The sequence below is a fragment of the Eleginops maclovinus genome, chromosome 22, assembly GCF_036324505.1.
Source record: "Eleginops maclovinus isolate JMC-PN-2008 ecotype Puerto Natales chromosome 22, JC_Emac_rtc_rv5, whole genome shotgun sequence".
Taxonomy (NCBI): domain Eukaryota; kingdom Metazoa; phylum Chordata; class Actinopteri; order Perciformes; family Eleginopidae; genus Eleginops; species Eleginops maclovinus.
In genome coordinates, this window is record NC_086370.1 from 2,038,412 (window position 1) to 2,060,363 (window position 21,952).

Here is a 21,952-nt window from a genome sequence, read left to right on the forward strand (position 1 = left end):
GGGAGAGAAGATACAGAAATATGATATGCAGAGGCCCCGGCTGTACCTGCTATCACGGTCTGTTTGAAGAGCTCCTCCCTCAGGTGAGGCAGGAAGCAGTCGATGCGCTCCCAGGTGATCTCCCACAGGTCCGAGTATCCGGTCCTGGAGTCAGCGCTGTGGAAGATCCCGGCTGTGTCCATCACCAGCAGCATGTTCTTCAGAGACTCAGGGATGGCCTCTAACTACACACACACATGACAAACACACACGTTAACGTATTCTTTTGTTCCAGACTTCTGGAAGGATTACTTTCATATCTTGAGAGACTTTTCTAATTCACAGGCCACTTCAAGCAGCCACCAGATGATTGTAAAGGAGTTTCTCAATAGTTTGACATTCTTCAATCTCTGTAATACGGTGTTTGTGTTCAGTCACCCATGCTTGTTCGGACACGATAATGACCCATGAACAAAACACACACAGGAGTGAGAGGAAGTGTGTGTCGGGAATACAAGTAATATTTGCATTTACATTATACATGTTTTAGCCACACCTGCTGCTAATGCAACCTTAAACTGCTCCTTAAACTAAACGGATGATCTTTGTGGGAGCGGCCTTTAAACAGCATCACATCAGAGGTGGGGAAGAGACAGCCCCGATGTTTGTCTGATCATCAGGACGGTCAGTGTTCTAAATGTCCTCACCAATAAGTCACTGGAGCCTGCGTGCATGTATTTGTCCATGAAGTCCAGGATGGTGAGCCAGAGGGCGGCAAAGGTGGGCAGAGAGAGCAGAGGGGAGAGGTGCTGCAGGAACACCTGAACAGAGAGGAACACAGGTCAGTAACCACGGTAACAGGGTTTCAGTGGAGACACAGGGAGGTCAAAATAAAGGGTCCTTTTCTTGGCCAGGTCAACAAGTTTGACGATAACATTTTTTATTCTTCCTTTAAGGTTTAAGATGTGATGGATTTCACTTGACACAGTGTTTAAATTAAATCAACGGGGCATATTGCAGCACAATGACAGTATCCAGTGCAAAGGGCAGGGTTAAAACATGTCCGGTTTGGTGTGTATTATTCGGTTGGTAAATAGAATTACTCGTAGTGTTGTATTAAAAGTTATCCAACCTGCTGTCGAGTAGATTCTGAATGTACTAACTTGTGGATTTAGGGTACTGGGTTGCACCATGATGTTATGTTTGTGTTGCCCCATGTACTCCACTGTAAGGCTATGGCAAGGATCCATGTGGAATGCAACTGAAGTACAGATCGCTGTGGTACATCTGCACGTGCTGCTTTTGAGCACAGGATAACTGCCAGCAGCTGGGGACCGTCGATGGTTAACACGGCTTATTTACTGATCTTCTCTTGCTTATACTTTCCTTTAAATCTATATTCTCATTCTCCAAAGGAAATGCTTAAATGATGCAACAGCACTATAACTGAAGCATATTTTTACAAAACAGTCCTAACCAACAAAAAAAAGGCCTCTGCTCACACAGTGCTCAGCGTAAATGAGTACACTTCGAAAAGTAACATTTCAAACAATATCTCAATGAACACAAAAACTATTTCCAAAATGTTGACAAGACCAGGTTTTATACAACATCTGTTTAACTTCTAACATGAAAGTAAGGTGAATAATATAACTTAGATTACACATTTTTCAGTTTTACTCAAATAAGGGCGATGCAAAAATGAGTACACCCCACAACAACAACTACTACATCTAGTACTTTTTTAGACCTCCATGAGTTTTAATGACAGCACCAAGTCTTCTAGGCATGGAATGAACAAGTTGGAAACATTTTGCTACATCAATCTTTTTCTTTCTTCAAGAATGACCTCTTTTAGAGACTGGATGCTGGATGGAGAGTGAGGCTGAACTTGTCTCTTCAAAATTCCCAATAGGTGTTCAATTGGGTTCAGATCAGGCCATACTTGGCCACTGAATCACTTTCACCCTGTTCTTCTTCAGAAATCCAACAGTGGCCTTAGTTGTGTGTTTAGGATCATTGTCATGTTGGGAAAATGCACGACGACCAAGGGCACGGAGTGATGGTGGCATCTTCTCTTTCAGTATAGAGCAGTACATCTGTGAATTCATGATGTCATCAATGAAACGCAGCTCCCCGACACCAGCAGCACTCATGCCACCCCACATAAGGACACTGCCACCCCCATGTTTCACTGCAGGCACCATGCATTTTACTTTGTATTCCTCACCTTTGCAACGCCATACAGTTTTGAAGCCATCAGTTCCAAAAACATTTATCTTGGTCTCATCACTCCAGAGTATAGAGTCCCAGTAGTCTTCATCGTTGTCAGCAGGGGCCCTGGCAAACTCTAGGCAGCTTTTTTGTGCCTGGGCTTTTGGAGGCTTCCTTCGTGGACGGCACCCACGCATGCCATTCCTCTGAAGTATGCCGTATTGTGTCACGGGAAATAATCCCCCCAGTTTGGCTTTCTACTTCCTTAGATAACTGCAGTGAACTTGCATGCAGATTTTCTTCGACCTTTCTCATCAGAAGACGCTCCTCTCGAGGTGTTAACTTCCCTGCACGTCTCTGTGAGGTGGTTGCAGTTCCATCTTTTTAAAGTTTTTGTACCACTTTTGCTACAGTAGTCTGACTGATAAGTAAAGCTTTGCTGATCTTCTTGTAGCCTTCACCTTTTCTGGTGTAAAGAAATGATTTGCTTCCTCTTCCATGTGGTGCCATTGCTAACAACATGAAATGGGAAGGGGTTTTCTTTAAGTAACACCCTTTTATAGTCAGCTGTCTGCTGGACACCTGTGTAATGAGTAATTAGACTCACCTGTGGTTGATTATTGTTTAATTAGACATTTAGTCTAAAATGTAACTTTGCTCCAGAGACTTTCAGTGGGGTGTACTCATTTTTGCATCGCCCTTATTTGAGTAAAACTGAAAAATGTGTAATCTAAGTTATATTATTCACCTTACTTTCATGTTAGAAGTTAAACAGATGTTGTATAAAACCTGGTCTTGTCAACATTTTGGAAATAGTTTTTGTGTTCATTGAGATATTGTTTAAAATGTTACTTTTCGAAGGGGTGTACTCATTTACGCTGAGCACTGTGCAGTATGAACACATGTTCTGGTTGTTGCAGTGTTTATTGCACTTGCAGTGTGTGTGTTACAAACCTTTGACAGGAGGGTGCAGGCTCTCATCCTGGTCTCCTCCATCCCCCCCACATCTGCTGGGCTGATGTTGTCAAGTAGCTTAGTCAGCAGGGGGAAAAGCACCTACACACACACACACACACACACACACACACACACACACACACACACACACACACACACACACACACACACACACACACACACACACACACACACACACACACACACACACACACACACACACACACACACACACACACACACACACACACACACACACACACAGCTGAATAATTTGGTTTATAATATGTTTCGCACATTTAAGCGACCTCGCTCTGTGTGGTAGAAGAGCAGACTTTGAGATATATTCCCCCACTCTCACCTTATTGAAGCAGGACTCCCACTCTGTGGCATCCAGTGTCTGCAGGTCATGCACCAGCAGCGCCCTCTGCAGGTACGTGAGGGCCTGCATTCGCACCTGACGCCTGGCATCACAGCACAGCCACGCAATGCCTGCAGCAAGAAAACATGACATAAGACAGGAGCCAGAGCAGCCTCACACTGACCTGAGACTGTTCAACACCAGGTAAAACAGGAGAGAAACAGGGGTATAGATGCTGAAGCTCATCTGCACAGTAAGCATGTCTCCTCCAAATCAGAGGCACGGATATTCACGCTGAGGTAATCAAGCGTTTGAGTTAAGGAAGAAGTAACTACATACCAACCACAGGGAATGGAATTCCATTTGTATTATTATTAGTTATCTTTCATAGTACATAGAAAAGTCACACTTCTTCAAAAATAATTTGAATAACCTACTTCAAAACTTATGTTTTCTTAATGCTAAGAAATAAATATCAGCCAGATTCATTATTATATTGTTATTAATATTCATAAATGCTGTTTCTAATCTTGGCCTTTTCCCACCTGATATTCAACCTTTATTTAACGTCCCTTTTCAGACAGTCAGTGTGTATGTCTAACAGAAAAGCACATTTCCTTTTTTATTTTACAGAATTTACTATTTGTTTTTTTGCTATTTTATCCAACCCTCCATTAAACACAGCAATAAGGACAGCTTCAACTATCTAACCCCATTTCTGAAATAAATGAGCACTAACAGCTCCAGTGAGGTGTTACCAGGAGCATTACTTAGCTTATAACCTAGTTATCTTGTAGCTTGTGTTAGCTTGTAGCCTGTGTTAGCTATTAGCCGACCTTGCAGCAGTGGGCACCAGCAGCTGCTCCACAGAGTCTGAGAGTCCGCCTCGATCCTCCGGCCTGCAGCCTCCAGGTGACGCTGCTCCTCTGCCCAGGAGCTGTAGATGCTGGCAGCCCGGGTGTGCAATGTGTGCATCAGATCCAACAGCTACACCAAACATACACACAGACCCATGTTTACAATAACTCCATGTTTGGCTTTAGATATCTACAGTTGAGGTCTAAATGTGGAAACTAGGTGTACTGCATATAGATATCAGGTTTAATAATCTACTACAACAAACATGCACGAGGTCAGTCACAAATTACTGTATGTATGAAGCCCTTCAAACATCCGTGTCTTTAAACACATTGTATGTGCTTCATACAATCAGTTGACCTTTTACTCTTTTCTACAAATCAATTAAAGACTGCAAGATGTACAGAGTTACGTATCATTTCTACAGTACACTGTTTAATAATTATAATATATTCATCATAATGCAGCCCTTCAGAATTTCATTACAACTAATAACTGTTGTGTCTGAAAATAATTATAATGGGCAACAGGATAAAAATACTCTTGACTGGTATTATCATCCAGCCTTACATTCACACACAACCCAACACCACACCAGAAACGACAGGGATACTGTCAGGCAGGAGCATTGCTCTGCTCAAATAATGACATGGGTGTAAAAGTGAATTTGACAGCTCTATGAAAGATTCAAGACGGGTAATGTTTTCATTGAGTCGTTATATACCTGTACACCTGCCCTAGAGTCCATTTGATTTCCCCAAAACACCTAAAGCTCTGTTTACCCAGCCACTGAGCAGACAGCTGCTTTGAATTAATCATTTTAGATGAAACAAGAAGCTGGGCCTACATCATGAGAGGTAGAAGGGTAAAGAGTGCTGTGGTACTTACGTCCTGACTAACCTGTAATGAAACCGTGTGGTAGCTGGCCGGCACTCCCTCGTCCTCCTCCTCGTCGCTATGGGAACGAGAGGGACGCTGGCTGGACACCCGACTGCCCCCTCGCCTCGTGCCTCCTCCCCCCTCCTTGTCCCTCCCCCCTGCCTTCTTTCTCATCCGGGACTTGGACGAGTCATACTTGTGGCTCTTCTTCTTGTCATGGTTGCGGTAACCTAAGGGAACAAATGATTAAAAAAGATACAGATCTTTAGTATTTAGGATATAAAACTAGAGGCTCAGGTGGTCTAGGTTATTTTCCTTGCCTGCTAAGGGGTTTGATCTGACCCTTGAATGCCCATTGATTTCTAGAACAATGGTAACGACCACTACGGTTTTCTAGCATTCCAAAAAGCACCTGACTAGTCTCATCTGATTTCAAGTCTTCCCAATGATTTAAGGTGAGTTGCTGAGCAAAGAGGAACACACTCTAATAGACCTGCAGGAGCTTTAATGCATTTCTGTGATGGCAGTGAAGTTCTTCTTTGAGTGAAGGTCCTTCCCCTGGCACCATGTGCATACAAGTTGTCTTCAATATTGCTCAATGTTCAGCATTGTAGTACACTGCAAGATGTGTGTTGGTCATTACCTGTAATCTGTGGTCACAGAATAAGAAAGACACACAAATGCTCACCACAGGGTAAACCCCCCTTTTTTAAAGAACACCATGATGTTTCCTGGTGGTACCATCAAACCAAATTTGACATGCTTTGATTGGTGTTTTTAATCTGTGCATCAATGTGTGGGATGTGGGTTACAGTCTTACAGACAATCGTTAGTCTTGTGTTGTCTTTTTTAAGTTCTTCAGCAGAGCAGCCTACATGTCAATACTGGCCCTGTGCTTCTATAAGACACTGACCCACAGCCCTGTGTTTATTCAGATCAATTGTGTTTCAATTTTACAGACAAGCACCTGTACGACGAGGGAGTTAGGACAGTTATTTCTCGGAAGGAAAAGTGGAAGTAGCAGGAAGTTGTTATGAGGGGGAGGGGGGGGTGTATGGTACACAGCGTGTGACATTGATACTGGGGGATCTAACCAACAATTACACTGTAATCACTTAAATGTTCAAAACCTTTGGTTTTGGGAAGTTCTATAACTCCATACATCATTATGGTACATTCTGTGAGGATGTATTTGGTATCCCATAACAGTTCGGAGAACACCTCTAAACTTCAGGCTGCGGGATGCACTAAGAATCACCCAGAATACAAAGACCAGAAGAGGTTTCTGAGGATGCGATTCAGAGTATAGCTGCTCAGCACAACATGAATTTAACTGGATAAAATACATTACAGGATACATATAGCAATGTGCAGCACGAGTCGAGGCAGTGCCTGTTGCTGTGGCCCTGAGTCCTGGACCCTGAGTCCTGGATCCAGAGTCAGGGCAGTGCCTGTTGCTGTGGTCCTGCCTACTACTTCTTTCATGGCTGCCCCAGGATTTCTGACATCCATCTGGATTCATCTTATTATTATTTAAAGACGCATGCTTTTTCCAGCATCTGGACTACCTAATGTTTTAAATGTATTATCTTTTTATTTTACACACAACATCTACTGCATGTCTGTCCGTCCTGGGGAGGGATCCTCCTCTGTTGCTCTCCCCGAGGTTTGTTCCATTTTCCCCCTGTTAACTGTGGGGTCTCTTTGGAAGTGTTTCCTTGTCCGATGTGAGAGTCAAAGACAGAGGGTGTGGTATTCATATTCTGTACAAACTGTAAAGTCCACTGAGACAAATGTCAAATGTGTGATATTGGGGTGTTTAAATAAACGTTGGTTGTTTGGTTGAGCTAATGGTAAACAACATGTTGGACCTACTTACAGTGCTGCTGTGTGATCCTACCAGAGCTAACCTATATTCACTCTACAGGCGTGTCAGACTCTGTAGCCACTGCATAGACTCAGCAACAGTTAGCAACAAACATCAAACTGAATAAGTCATTCTTACTGGCAGCCATTGCACACACCCCAGTGTTAAATGCTTTATCATGCCCTCATCACACCCTTATCCTCAAAGCAACCACAGAGCTATGGGACATTTCAAAACCTTCCATTTATATTGAAACCACCTTCAACGCCCTGAATGGAGTAATAGCAGGTGTTGCACTTTCTATTAGTATCTCATACAGATTAGCGCCGTGCTTCAGCCCAGTGCTTTGATCGACCCATCGCTTTTGTTGTTTGCGTAAAGCTCTGTTGACAGAGTGTATCTAATGGCCAGAAGCACTGGGAGGAAATGAATAGGCTATCAGCTCAAGTGCACCACAGCCATTTCTCCAGCCTAATCCCTGTCCTACTGTAGATCACAACAGCACAAGCAGGGATGAATGGTAAAAGGGTAGGAAAAGGTTTGAGGGTCGATGACACGGAGGTTAAAGAGCTGAGCGAAGGAGAAGAATGTATGGTAGGACACTAAGGTCGGATGGGGGGGGTTATTTGTGTGTGTTAATGCAAAAATGTAGTGCAGAAGTACCTGCCATTAACTGGATATGTACTTAGGTTAACACTCAGGTAAGCCAAATCAAATTCCTTCCAAAAGAATATCCAACCTTTCTCATAATAACTCATATCCAGGTGATAACAGGAATTTGAATCCTAATAAAAGGAACACTCAGGATGGATAAACTGTGTTAGAGTGTTCTGTTTGCTCTGACAAATAACACTTCACATACTTAATGGAAAGCCTGCATTACAAGGCAGGGACATGGAGTCTCTTCGCCTGCTGACTGATTGGACCAATATCATTATGAGCCTGTCTCACAAATCCCCGTACTTTACGGATGTGCAGCACTTAATCACCGGGCTGTCCCTGAAGCAGAATGGTGCATCACATGGAGGATCTATTAACACTAACCAGTTACTATCTGTTTGTAATCATATCTGGGTAGTTTTATTTCAACTCTTTGGTCTTTATTTGAGTCCCTTCTCTTAAATAGTTCCCTTGACATTTAAAATGCAGTTCAATGTCTCACCTCCGTTGAGACTGGCCTCCACAAACACTCGTATAGCCCGGACACACAGCTCAAAGTTATCAGGGGTGACGTGGGCGGCGTCACGGACGATGAAGGACAGCGTTTCCACACACTTGATGAGAGACTTGGTGTCGTGCTGGCCCAGGTCCTGACCCAGAGTCAGACTGTATTGGTTGACCAGAGGGTGATTGAGCTGAGCTTTAGAGTTCCCTGCAGGGCTCTTACTCGTCTCCAGGTCATCTTTCCCAGCCTGAAGCACATACAGATCACAGGAATATAAATAAACATTCAAATTTTAACAAACAACCACACAAATAATATGCATCTTCTCATGCTAGAACAGCAAAGTGGTTAATATAGGATCTTTACCACATGAGCATGTAGAATAAACAGTCTTAGGCAGAAACGGATTACATGTAAAATAATAATAATATCTTTTTTTTCTTTTATAAGGTTACATTGTGACACACACTTAAGTAAAGTCTTATTGTTATTTATTTTCACTTGATTATTTGCATTGCTTTTATATTGAGGTAATCCAAAAGTAACAGAACGTAATGAGCATTGTTTACTTTTATATTTTGATACTCAGATTAGGTTACTGATCACTAGTTATTGTAGCGGATTACATTCAATATTCAATAAGGCTCACTGCTCATCATCCATGTGTACTCTTCGTGTGTGTGTGTGTGTGTGTGTGTTAGTGTGTGTGTTTTTACCACGAGCCAGCCGCTGCTTGCTACATCCACGTCTGTGGCAGAGCGAGGGATCCTGGTCTTGCTGTGCTCCGTGTAGACTCCTGAGTCTGAGGTGTAGCCACGCTCTGAGTTCACCTCACTGACATGATGAGACGGCAGCTCGCTGTCCGACTGTGCCCCTACACACACACACACACACACACACACACACACACACACACACACACACACACACACACACACACACACACACACACACACACACACACACAAGTGACATAAAAAAAGAACATGGTCTCTTTGTTTAATGGATATATATATTTTGAAAAACCGAGTTCTGCATTGCACTTATACACACCAATATTACACATAAATACATCCCCATTATTCCACCCTTATAACAACCATATCAATGCATTATTGCACCCATGTTAAACCCATATTACATGGTTATTAGACCCATATCACACTGTTATAACACCCATTGTACACACATGGGGCTTGTGAACTGACTGTTCCTCCCAGGATACAGAGAGCGTTTCAGGGTTACATTATCTAATTTCATATTTTCAATGTTTTCAAAATCCATTCAAAAACTAAACCAATGAGGTTTATCATACATGTATATAAATAAATTGAGAGACCACCGCAGCATTATCAGTTCTCTGGTCAATCAGTCTGGGGAAAATGTCAGTTATTAGAAATGATGGCCTTGAAGTTGAAGCAGAATTGATTGTGCCAAAGAGTGAAAGGTACTAAAGGTTATGTGTTCAGCACGTTTTATTACATTTCCTTTTTAACGTTATTTGTCTAGACATGGAGAGTCATGTACCTGTGTCATGGTCGCTGTGCGTGGAGGAGAGCTGGAAGGAGGCGGGAGGTTTGACTCCAGCTCCGATGCACTCCAGCAGGGAGAAGAGTGTGAACCAGTCGTTGGTGCAGTGGATGTTGGCTGCGTTAGTCTTCAGCAGCTCATGGAGGCCATAGGCCACCTCCCTGCTGACCCGGGACAGGACGTGAGGCTTCATCATTAGAAGGAGGCGCAGCGAGTGCAGGACCTGCGGGGTCACATGGAGAGAATCAAAACTTATTACCCAGTTGATTTTAAACGGCCACAAACATTGAAAATAAGTCAACATTTACTTCTGAAGTCTATCCAAAATACATATGTGAATAAGTAAGGTGTTTAGAGGATAGTATGGAGTATTTTAAATTAAATTCAGGTCATTGAAAAATATCCTATGCTGTTTATTTGTACACACAGACCAAACACACATACTAGTAGACACGCAGAGCTGATTGCTCAGTATTAAAGCGGGGGTTTAAATGTAGGTCACCCTCCTAGTAAGAGGTCAGGTCAGCATTAAATTCCCTCTTATCAGTACACATGTCCCAGAGTCTTTGTTTTGGACACAATGCAGGACTGTTGATGATATTAGTGTCCAGACAGTGGTCATATTGAAAAGTAGGTTTGACAAAACATAAACACCTGCAGTCCAGCTGTGGACCTAACTGTGTTATACTGTAGGTCATCAGTGCTGACACCATAACATGACTCATCTCTATTATCAGTGACCCCCTGATTTTAATGACTGGATGTCAGATTAGCTCAGGCACCCGGTGAAAAAGGTTTTCAGATTAAGCAGATCAGAAGTTTTGACTGTGTCCCATTTAAAGCATCCTCTGTCAGAGGTACAGGCTGGGATGGTTGCGGATTAATCTTACTGTAAACTAGTTCAGTCAAAGCCCAGGTCTTCTCTGTGAGTACCTGAGGCAGCTGCTTCTGTTTGTCAGTGCACATTGGGCTGCATGTGTTCCAGTCTTCCAGTACATAACACTGCTCTATATATGTTTGGCAGCATATTATTCATCATGCACAGCTTTGTAAAACGTTGTCAAAAAGTATGTGTACCCAAGTTAGATGAAGTTGACCAAATGACATTATCTAAAATAAAGAGCAGCAACAATAAAATATATCACCAGCTTTTTTGATAATCACCTAATAGCTAGATCATTTTTAATGTAAACATCGCAGAGAATGCTCTTTCAGCTTCACCAATATGGAGAGCATATTTAAGTGAATATCTTTTTCAAAACACAACATTTAAAGACATTTCCTTAGACTTTAAGGAGCTGGGATGGACCATTTTTCAGATGTTTTAAAAATGGAACGATTAATCTAGACAATAATACACAGATGAATCAGTAGTTCACGTATCATAGATTTCAGGCCTTTTGGAAAATAATAATGAAACAGCCTTCAACCAAAGCCAGAGTCCATGTCCTAAGCTTCAGATGCAGCATGACTGATGTTTAAAGACAGATTTGAGACCATCTCTTTAAATCCATGTGTTGTGTCAAGGACATGAACAGACACATGTCTGTGGAGCAGCATCAGCTGTTTGGGGTTGAGTTGACCTGAGATGCTTATCTCAGCCTGTAACATCACACAAACCCTGCTGCTGCGGTGTGTGTGTTTGTGTGTGTGTGTGTGTGTGTGTGTGTGTACCTGAGAGCTAATGTCCTCTCGGCGCAGCAGGCGGATAGCGAGGCGAAGGAGTCCCACCACGGCCCTCTCCACCAGGAAGCAGCTCTCGTTGGGGTGAACACAGAGATGGCAGAGATGGTCCCGCACCGTCTGCCACACACATGACACACGGTCGCTACACACACACACACACACACACACACACACACACACACACACACACACACACACACACACACACACACACACACACACACACACACACACACACACACACACACACACACACAAAGAGACATCCATTGTGTAAAAAATGACAACAGCTGTGAGCTGTGAAGGTATTGCTGACAGAGTAGCCTACCGGTTCTCCAGGATGATTCGCAGCAGCATCTCCAAGCAGAAGGCAGCGTCCTCCTCATCATAAGTCTCTTCATCTGGGGTGACTGATATCAGAGCCTGAAGAGAGGAATCTGGTTTGTCTTTATGACTAATCATCCCTAAGCACCTTGAGCAAATACTTTTGCCCCGGCACCTACTCTCAATTACATAGCAAGACATTGATGTAAATACACATTCAGCACAGGAAAAATTAAGAGACCACTGCAGCATTATCAGTTTCTCTGGTTACTATTTATAAGTTACATGCTTTTATTTTATTCCATGAACTACTGAGAACATTTTTCTGAGTTGGAATTCAACAGACACTGGAATGGAATGGCTGCCAGACATGAAGAGTGGTTTATTCTTTTTTTCCAGAGCTGTAAGTTGAAAGAAATGTTGAAAAGAAATATGAATAACCTTCATTAGCTCCTGTAGGGACTCCAGCTGTAGGAATTTGCTCTCTGTGATCAGCTTCTCTGGGTCACATTGCTAGAGAGACAAAAAAAGAGAAACGTGATGTCATATTTATACACTTAAAGCTACATGAATGACTGATGTCATAAATAATGCAGTCATTAAAACAAAGAATATTTAAGGCATTAGCCAGAAGCTTTAAAACGATTCATAGACAGACTGATGAACACAGACCACGATGTGTTCAGTAGATCAGACACACACATTTATCTCATAGTGATCATGCAGCAAGAAACTTTGCCTTATCGCCACAAACAAAGTATAACAACTATCTAGGGCGTTTAAATACTTCATTTGTTTAAAATGTATTTCTTTGCATTGAATTAGCACATGTTGTCCTGCACAGTACCTTTATGCAGAGCAGGGCGGCCTGCTTGGCTTCCTGGTTCTCAGTGGATGGGCCTCTCAGTCCTGACTGCTCGGCTCCACTTAGAGTCAACCAGTTGACAAAACTCAGCACCGCCGACTCACCACTGACCAACAGAGGAGATGTTTAGGTTTACATTGGTACAAACATCATACTGTGATACATTCACAACATATTTTTATGAGCTTTTTCAGTACATATATCAATAGATGGTGAACAGTGGGAGATGTGCGTACCGATTTGAAGGTGTTTCTTCTCTTTGAAGAGAGATCTTCCCACTGGGCTCCACAAAATCCTCCACCTGCGGCAAGAAGCACAGTGTTGAGCAGTGACCAGTAGATGGCAGCAGAACATGTATGACCTTTCTTCACACACTGTATGAGCAGTGTTACTACAAAGCAGACATGCTCACACACTGACAGAGGGAAACAAGCATTAGAGGTTAGTCCTGACCTCCACCATGGCTTTGGGCAGCAGCTCGGCTCTGAACAGCTGTAGCATGGAGTCCATGATGTTCTTCCAGCCCTCCCTCAGGATGTTGCCGTGTCGATGGGCGAGGTCAAACACCGTCTTGGCTGCAGTCTGTGCCTTGTGGTTACTGCCGAACACTGTGGGGAGGTTTTCCACAGACTGCACAGCGAGAGGACACATGAATCAGTCAACATACATGTTCATACAGACACGGCACACACCTGCTCATCCTGCACTATTGGAACGAACATCTGAATACAAACAAACCTAAAATGAAACCTTGCTTCCATATAGGACATTCACAGCCAACAATTTATTGTGCATTGCTTTATATATACAGTATATGCCCTCATTAAGATGTGGATTAAAGGCTATGTGTTGTTTTCTTTCTCTTTTAATGTCATAGTATCTACAGTGTATGTGATCACTTTCTCCACTCTACATTTATAAAATGTTATTTAAACATGCTTCAATTCATGATCAGAAACTCTGGCAGCAAACAATGTTCACCGGGTGTCTTTATGTAGTTCAGGATAGGTTCTGGATTTGTAGTTTTATGTGAAAAATAACATTTCACTGCACTTTGTTGACATGTGAATAATGTTGTGTCCACAGTACACACTGCGGTGGTGGAACAGTGGAGCGCATTAGCTGCACAGGATTGTGGGAGAGGCTCACCTCACTGCTCAGGGTGGTAAACTTGCAGAGGGAGATGATCAAATTGTCGAAAACATCACTGAAGCCATAGTGAGCCGCTATCATTGCACATTTCCTGCAAGGACAGAAACACATGATTACAGCATACAACCTAAAAAACACCCAGAATACATTGCAATCTAAGGGTGTCAGGGATTGGTCTACTGATACATTTAATTCCAGTTTGCACAACATCAATCTCAGAAGCTCACTTCTCAGAGCATCCATAAGCCAGGAGAGTACTTCCAGTGACTCGCTGCCTCAAGAGAGTGCTCAACTGTTCAAGCCTTTGTGGAAATACACATATTGCATGTATTTCTTTGGATACTTGAGTATTAATGTGACAATGCTTGTGACAGAAAGAGCCGGGGATGTAATTGCTCTACCTACTGATCAACAGCGGCCCAAACATTTCATTGTGTGTGTGAGAGTCATTCAGGCGTATTATTATGTATGGTAAATATTTATGTTGACATACATAATATTCTTTGAATTTCATTTAAATGAATGAAATAATCCTGACTTATTATAATAATGTTTTGGTATTGTTTTGAATATATCCACGTTCCCTGGACTGTGCCAAGGTTTATTTTTATTATTGTTTATGACCTACTTTCATGCCGTAAAGCATGAAAGTGCGCAGGGCCAAGAGTTTAACATGCTGTTACAACAGTGAGACCCCCTGATAGTGTGATAGAACTTGTGTTTATTTGACTATATCCAGTTTAAAAGTGTCTTTAAGTATGGATTTGGATCTGTGATTGACATGAATAAACTCTGGAGACTTACATGTGACTACATTGGGTCTTCATTAAAGGTATTTGGACCCTTTCAAAGCTCAAATGATTGGCCTTAGAACAATGTATTGTTGATAAACGGCCGCCACACAATTTCTCCCCGTGCCACACATAGCTACTGTTGTAAAGTGGTATACCTGAAGCCAGTGATGGCCTTCTGGATGATGTTCTCGTCCAGGCTCTTGTCGAAGACGTAGGAGAGGGCAGCGATGGTGGGACCCCAGGTCATGGTAAACAAGTCATGGTCATAGCTGCCAGCTGGCAGGTGGAGGAAAATACCCTCGGGTGTGGCGCCTCGGTTTAGCAACACACTCCAGACATAGTTATCCTTCACTAACCCCGACTGCTCATCAGGCATCACAATCTCCTCATTCCTACGGGGGAAAAACACCAACGCAGAATGATTAAAAAACTGCTATGTTTTAATATATACAGTATATAAACATTTATACGGGGGGTGGGATGTCAGCTTACTTGATAGCATTGTATATATCCTCCAACATGTCCTGGTCAAAGTCTTTGTTTCCATTAACTCCCTTCAGATTTTTCCTAAATTGCTGTAAAAGAGAATATTAGTCCAGTGAGCTTTGGAATAATCACCCTTTATTCAGAAGCTTTATTCAAACGACTCACATTCTTCTGAGGGCAAACACAATGTCATCTCTCCACCATCATTGTGTCAGTCAATGCATCTCAACACAGGAGCTTAGCTCAGACCGCCTCTGGCATTCAGGGCTTCATTAACGGAGCATCCAGCAACCAACAATTAAGAGCGCTTTGTGTGGAAACCCACTCACCATGTGTTACTTAATATGCTTAAGTTGCAGCGTTAGGAAAACAGGGATTAAAGCGCGGAACCTCCTGTAAATAAACATCAGCAGCCTGCGATGACTGATGGCCTCAGGACTGGGGGTTCTGCCTCCATCAGACAGTCTGTCCTCCTGGCTGGGGAGGATCTAAACTGCAGCTCCTCTGCAGGGACATGCAGGAAAATAAACAGCGGCAGAGAGGCCAGAGAGGTTCACTCTGTTATCTACTTCTATCTGTCATGAAGTACCGGCACACATCCAGTCAGTCCCTGTCAGAGAGCCACTTTCAGAGCAGTCAACCACAACCTTAACACACAGGATGCTGCATTTATGAGACAATATGAAGTTCATAGCACTGACCTTACCTACCTCACTGAACACATGTCATCTCACTGTCAGATCCTTGGAAATAGGATCTGATTCCCACAGTGAGGCTAAGCATGGTTTTCCCATTCAAAAATAACCCCACTGCCAACACATGCTGTGGTGAATGCTACACATTGCAAGCTGCTAAGTAACCAAAGTGGCAGGCGCCACTTCTACTGGCCATCTCCAAACTGTTGTGTGGAAGCCTCTGCCTGGTGTCTGAGCCTGGAGGTCAACCGGCCCTCATCAAACCACAACAGACCTTAGAGAATGTGTAGAGATCATGAGAAACATACAGCAGCTGTATGATGAGCTATGACTTCACACAAGACAGATCATCTCTACAATGTGTGAGTCTATAATAGAGAGTGACACACAGAGAAAGTAAGTCCTTGCTATTGTTTGCCAGTGAGAGTGGCCCACCCACAATCTGATCACAGGCAAGCCCAGAGTATCTGTTTAGTCTTCAGCCGCTGTCAATCACAGAGAGAGAAAACAGAGAGAGAGACGACAGAAGAAGGGAGAGGCAGAGAGACCCCCCCCCCACCACCTCCTCCCAGCCTCGTTAGGATGAGTCCGCCTCTCAGACGGACCACCTCTGCCTACAGCTGTTGGCTCAGGGCTTTCTGAGCCACCGTCGCAAATGCTAGCCCTCTCAGAGGAATGTCATACCAAAGCATGACCCGGTGAGAGGAAAATATAGATCTATAAATACAGCTTTCCATCTTCCTTATCTTAGTACGAATTTGTACTTTGTAAATTGTAATTATATGCATGGCCTTTATCTAAAAGTGATTGATTTTTTGTCTTTACTTTTGGTGAAATAATGTACATTTCCCCTCTGCAGGGATGATTAAAGGAATTCTGACTCCTTAAATAAATCTGGAAACTAACAAAAAATGACATTATTTCTCATTTTTCTCCCTATTTCACAAAGGCTATATTTCTCATTACTGAGCAGAATAAAGCATGTTAGTAGTGACACGGACAAATTCCAATCCCATCATGCCAACATTCTGGTTTGTGTAAAACAATTGGAAAGGCTCAACTTTTGACAGCTCAATGTCGACAAATGTAAATATCAAAGGATGAATTAACCAAATCTCACAAAGAAACATTTAAAAGCAGAAAATTGAGTCCGCTGTTTTTGTCATCATGAGCATCTATCATAGGAATAAGAGAGCTGTATCCAGTTCTTAATATACATCCCTGACATTGACTCAACACCAAGCCTTCCGGAGGCCATGTTTGCTGTCCACAACCTACAAACCCAGGTGTTTTTCATCTTTCACTTTCATAACTTATTCATGGATGTGTGCGTGTGTGCGTGCGCTCGCTTGACCACTCACCTCTATGGTCATGGGGATGTTCTGCTTGCGGACGTTGTGGTTGTGCTGGTCAGTGTTCAGCATGATGACAGCATAGGCCAAGGCGAAGCCCGCATCATTGGTCATGAAAGGAGAGCCGTTCACTTTCTACACACACACACACACACACACACACACACACACACACATACAAATAGCACATCATGTAAGGCTATGTATGACTCACCTTGCACTTCCCGCTGATATAACGGTGAACTCGGAGTGGAAAAGTCATTTACACAGTCACTGTCTACAATTACTCAGCATTCTTTCAAGGCCACTATCTGAGTGTGTGTGTGCAGCCTAAGAAAAGGACAGTACTATGCATTGTTTCCAGCACTCCTCCTGCTATTTTCAGAAGTCAAATGCTCCCCCTGTGGAGTTTGTCCATCAGTGTGTATATGTGTGTCTGTGTTAACACTTATGTCATCCTACTACTATAACCCGGAGGGACCATCATGTGACCGTATTTGATCTATACTTTCACCACCTTCACAACAGCTGGAATTATCTGATGAAGGAGATGTCCATTTGTAGCTGCTGTGAATGTGAGTAATAAAGGCCAGCAGATTATTTGTATATGCATTTACTGACAGAAAAATGATTGTGTTTAAAGATATGGGAAATTTGGCAGGTGGGACAAAGTCATTGTTCTACAAATCACAAAGTATAAAGGTGTTGGGAAAAGAACTGATCTCATATCACTTATTTAAGAAGCCTTAAAAGTCAGACAAAGTTGGAAGCTGGGCTACTGATGAGTTCCTTTGTTATATATTATCAGAAAAAGGATGAGTAATCGAATGAAGTCGCGTGTCTCTTTTTGAACATTGATTCCACATTTATGAGTGAGTATGTCAAAATTCATGAGCCGATTTGTAATTGTAATTTCATCCTGAACTTAATTGTTTTTTTATTCTATTAAATTTGCTGCTATATATCACCATTCATGTTCTGATTATGCTTTTTTCTTTACTGAGCAAATGTGCCTCACATGCCAGTTGTCGGTAAAGGTTTCGAGGAGCCTCTGGATGACGGGAGCCTCTCCTGGCAGTCTGAAGGCCTCCAGGTAGAGCCGCAGGGCCTCGTCGATGCGGAGCCCCTGGAAGGTGAATGTGCTGCAAAAACAATTTACTTTATTAGAACTCAAATGTTTTACCACTTTAAACATGATTAACTATTGACAATCATTGTTTGATTGGCACAGAACGCCTACACCCTAACAACCCTAGAACAAACGGCAGACATGCTCTGAACTGTCCCCTACTTTACAAAGCTGTCCAGAAGCTCCATGTGCTTGCGATCGCTGACAAACTCGCCGATCATCTTTTTATCCAGTCGAGGGTTTTCTCTGAGCCACTGGGCCACCTGGTTGTTGTCGATGGGGTTACTAAGAAGACCTTTCTCTTGAAGAAACTGGATCCCCTTCTTGGGCTTCTGGTTGAACTGCTCCGTGCCTGTGATCAGCAGCTGGAAACGAAACCAACATCGGCAGTTTGAAGGCGTGGCAGTAGCTTTTAGAATTAGTTGTGAATATGTATTGCTTTAAAAAATCGAGACCAATCAACACCACTGACCTTTTTCTTTGTTCTAATGTCCATCAACTCTTGAGAATCAGGTGAACATGAGGAGAAGCGTTGAGGCTTTTTCGAGCCACTCTTCTCAGCTGGATGGAAAAATGAAAACTAACATCAGCCTCCATCGCAATGCTTATGGAGACTTAAAAGTAAATGTGTATAAGATGACATTCTCACCAGGGTCATTGTCCCCTTGGTCCTGTCTGCCCAGTGTCATCTTTTCTGCCATCAGATGGCCACTGGTTGGTGGACACACTGGGGCATCCTCAGCCTGTGGAAGACTCAGACCGTTGGTACTGCCCTGCCTGTTCAGATCTGAGGACAAAAGGAGAAATTGCTTTGTCAGAAAGAAAAGATATTCATATCTCAAGGCCAAACTGGCATTTTTAAAATGAAGCTATTGATATGTCACGTTCTTCATTCTATTTTTTATCTTTACACATGACATGGTGGCCTCAAGGGTAAAAAAAAGTGATCAATATATAGCCCAATATCACAAAACACGTTTGTCTCAGTCGGATTTAAAGATTAGCAAACATAGAAAATAATACATGAAAGAACTTGAAACACAAATAAAATAGATACAAATAAAATTTGATAAAAACAAAAATACAATAAAATAATGTAGGACTCGGGAGGACAAAAGTGAAATACTACCAGTCAAAACAACACAGCTAAAGCTCTAATTTATTACGGCCTTCTAACAGTATCCAGGATATAATATATGGTTTAATATGGTCACAGTCAGATGTGCGTGTACCGGTTGTAGTATCGGTCCCGTTCCGGCTGGCCTCCCCCTCTGTCAGCAGGGTTTCTGGGTGCTCCTGCTGAGCGCTGCTGTTCAGCACCTTGGCCTGGCAGTGAGCTTCAGTGCTGTCGATCACAGTGAGCAGAGCCTCCAGAGACAGCAGGTGAGTGGTGTACAGCTGCCCCGACACCGGGAACGCATTCTGTAGCCGGAGCGGAAAAGTGGAATTCATAGGACATCAGGGCGGTCATGATATTAGAGTATCAAGGCTTAAATAATTCAACATGACAAAAGAAATAATATTGCTATCAACCAAATTGATCTTTTTGTTTTTGACAGTGCGTTTTGTCCCTTTTGGTGTTAATTAATCATCAAATTAATTAATTAATTAATTAATTAATGAATGAATGAATTAAAAACAATTGAAGGGAGGTAGAGAGAAAGTCTCTCACCAGAACAATAACACTAATGGGTAGTCAGAAGGCCACTAGATGAACAAAAAAACAAGAATGAATCCGCCTTCTGCACACTCAATCCCCTGTTGCAGCAGTCTAGTTATAAAACAGGTTTACACCAGGATCTGTCCATGGAACATATTATGTTCAGCTAATATTCCCCACAGAGCTAACCCTGTTCTAAGCTGTCTCTATTTCTACCTTTAAGCTATCTCTATTGTGAAGTGATAGGAAGAGCTTTGCCAAAGCAACATGTTGCCGGTTGATTCCAGCTTGTTGAGACACAAGCCCTTTCTCATCTGCTAATTTTCAGCTCCTCAGCGACGACCCAGAAATCGATGTCAGTGAATCATCTTGAAGGACATCTAATTTCTCTTAATGCACTTCGAGGATGGAGCATTGAGGATGCTTTCTGGAGGAGCTATAACCCAGGAGACAGTGATGTATCCTCCGGGGATTGTATTTCCAACAATAGTGATGTTTAACAGAGGTGTGACGCACCGCTGGACTAACTCAACCATGAGAGCTCTGCAAACTGTTCCCGTTGTGATTACAAGTTATTTACTAAGAGGATCAAATGCATATCAAACTTTCTGCCCTTTACCGTTTGTTACGCACTACTCACACCCCCCCTGGATACTAGGCTACTTGTGTTTTTAATTAAACTGCTTTAATGCTGACACAATGTTTGCAGTGAGAACAGCTGTGAGCTCCGAAGCAGAGCAGTGTGTATAATAGATTTCACTCAGTAATAAAGATAACAGACCTACATTACACTCTTTATTTGTAGGCTTCAGTAGATATCTACAAATAAAGAATAGATATTTTACATAAAACCATATAGTGCTTCACATAGTAAAATACACAGCGGTTGTAGCCTGATATATATTATATGCTTAAGGAGCTGTAGGTGTGTGTTGTACAGTGTGTAGGTGTGTGTGCGTAGCTGCGGCGGACAGACAGGACGGATGTCAGTTGGTCTGGTTTCCCCTGCTTACTTTTAATAATTGTCAATAAAACCTTTTGGCCCTTATTTTCATTGCCCCGGTGTAGCAACCAGAGAGAGGTGAAACCAGTCTCTGATATAAATACAGTATAGATGTTATTTAGAATGCCTACTGGATAATCCATAGTTAAATTGTTGATTTTATTTTATGAAAAATATTTACCCCTCAGTAAAATCATACCTGTAGCCTGTTATATTAAACCACATTGTGAATGGAATCAAAAGTCAATATATGAAGAATGTGATAAAAGCTTGCTCTATCTTACAAGGACTTTCATGGTCTTTGAAGCACCATAAAGATATTACCTTGGACAGCAGCTTGGTGAGGTCCTCGAACAGATTGGAGAAGTAGAAGTCACAGTCATAGTTTATGTACAGCTCAGTGACAAAGCTAGGAATCCTCCACAGCTGGACCAGAGCCTCCAGAGCCATCTCCTTCATCTCATAGGGCATCTTCATGTTCTCGGACGTGATGATGTCCATCAGCTTCTTTAAGTACATCTGACAGGACCCAGGGGGAGGATTATCAGCTCCTCAAGTTCAGTTTAACTTTCATTTGGATCAACTAAGATCATCGAGTGAAAAATCTGATAATGAACACCAGTTACATACCTCAAGCTGGAACTTCAGATGCACTCTCATGCTTTCAAAAAGCAAGAAGCAAACTCGTATGGAGGAAGCATACAGATTCATACGGTCCACACTCAGCAGCTACAACACAGACAAAATGAGCAGAAAAGATGCAGTACAATATCAATATAGCAAATCAGTCCAGCTTTTCCTAAATAGAATTTCAATTGTGTTGCTCTTTCCATCACTGAATTGCTGTTCCTACTACAATGAAAGACTGAAGGCACAATGACAGTCAGAACAGAGACAGTGAAACATAAACAACTTATACTGGACACCAAACATGTTAGCTTGTAAGAAGCGAGCCAACATACTCCACATCATTTAATGTTGGAAATAGTAAAGCAC

General features: G+C 42.5%; 1 protein-coding gene across 2 annotated transcripts in view; it reads right to left on the reverse strand.

The window, feature by feature from the left end:
• Window positions 1-21,952, reverse strand: part of gbf1 (golgi brefeldin A resistant guanine nucleotide exchange factor 1) — an 87,858-nt gene that overhangs the window by 2,944 nt on the left and 62,962 nt on the right. The window contains exons 13-38 of one of the 2 annotated variants that reach the window (XM_063874793.1): window positions 21,587-21,685; window positions 21,281-21,475; window positions 19,526-19,715; window positions 18,943-19,080; window positions 18,766-18,854; window positions 18,456-18,658; window positions 18,183-18,306; window positions 17,174-17,299; window positions 15,124-15,206; window positions 14,787-15,023; window positions 13,835-13,928; window positions 13,139-13,315; window positions 12,922-12,986; window positions 12,668-12,791; window positions 12,262-12,333; window positions 11,825-11,919; window positions 11,485-11,638; window positions 9,808-10,033; window positions 8,997-9,154; window positions 8,278-8,527; window positions 5,270-5,478; window positions 4,348-4,498; window positions 3,512-3,642; window positions 3,148-3,249; window positions 687-800; window positions 47-224 (exon numbers count right to left, since the gene is read on the reverse strand). In XM_063874793.1, the coding sequence (XP_063730863.1) occupies window positions 47-224; window positions 687-800; window positions 3,148-3,249; window positions 3,512-3,642; window positions 4,348-4,498; window positions 5,270-5,478; window positions 8,278-8,527; window positions 8,997-9,154; window positions 9,808-10,033; window positions 11,485-11,638; window positions 11,825-11,919; window positions 12,262-12,333; window positions 12,668-12,791; window positions 12,922-12,986; window positions 13,139-13,315; window positions 13,835-13,928; window positions 14,787-15,023; window positions 15,124-15,206; window positions 17,174-17,299; window positions 18,183-18,306; window positions 18,456-18,658; window positions 18,766-18,854; window positions 18,943-19,080; window positions 19,526-19,715; window positions 21,281-21,475; window positions 21,587-21,685 (3,784 nt within the window). Of the gene's footprint in view, window positions 1-46; window positions 225-686; window positions 801-3,147; window positions 3,250-3,511; window positions 3,643-4,347; window positions 4,499-5,257; window positions 5,479-8,277; window positions 8,528-8,996; window positions 9,155-9,807; window positions 10,034-11,484; window positions 11,639-11,824; window positions 11,920-12,261; window positions 12,334-12,667; window positions 12,792-12,921; window positions 12,987-13,138; window positions 13,316-13,834; window positions 13,929-14,786; window positions 15,024-15,123; window positions 15,207-17,173; window positions 17,300-18,182; window positions 18,307-18,455; window positions 18,659-18,765; window positions 18,855-18,942; window positions 19,081-19,525; window positions 19,716-21,280; window positions 21,476-21,586; window positions 21,686-21,952 lie in introns of both variants that reach the window. The other variant, XM_063874792.1, reaches the window with a different exon arrangement.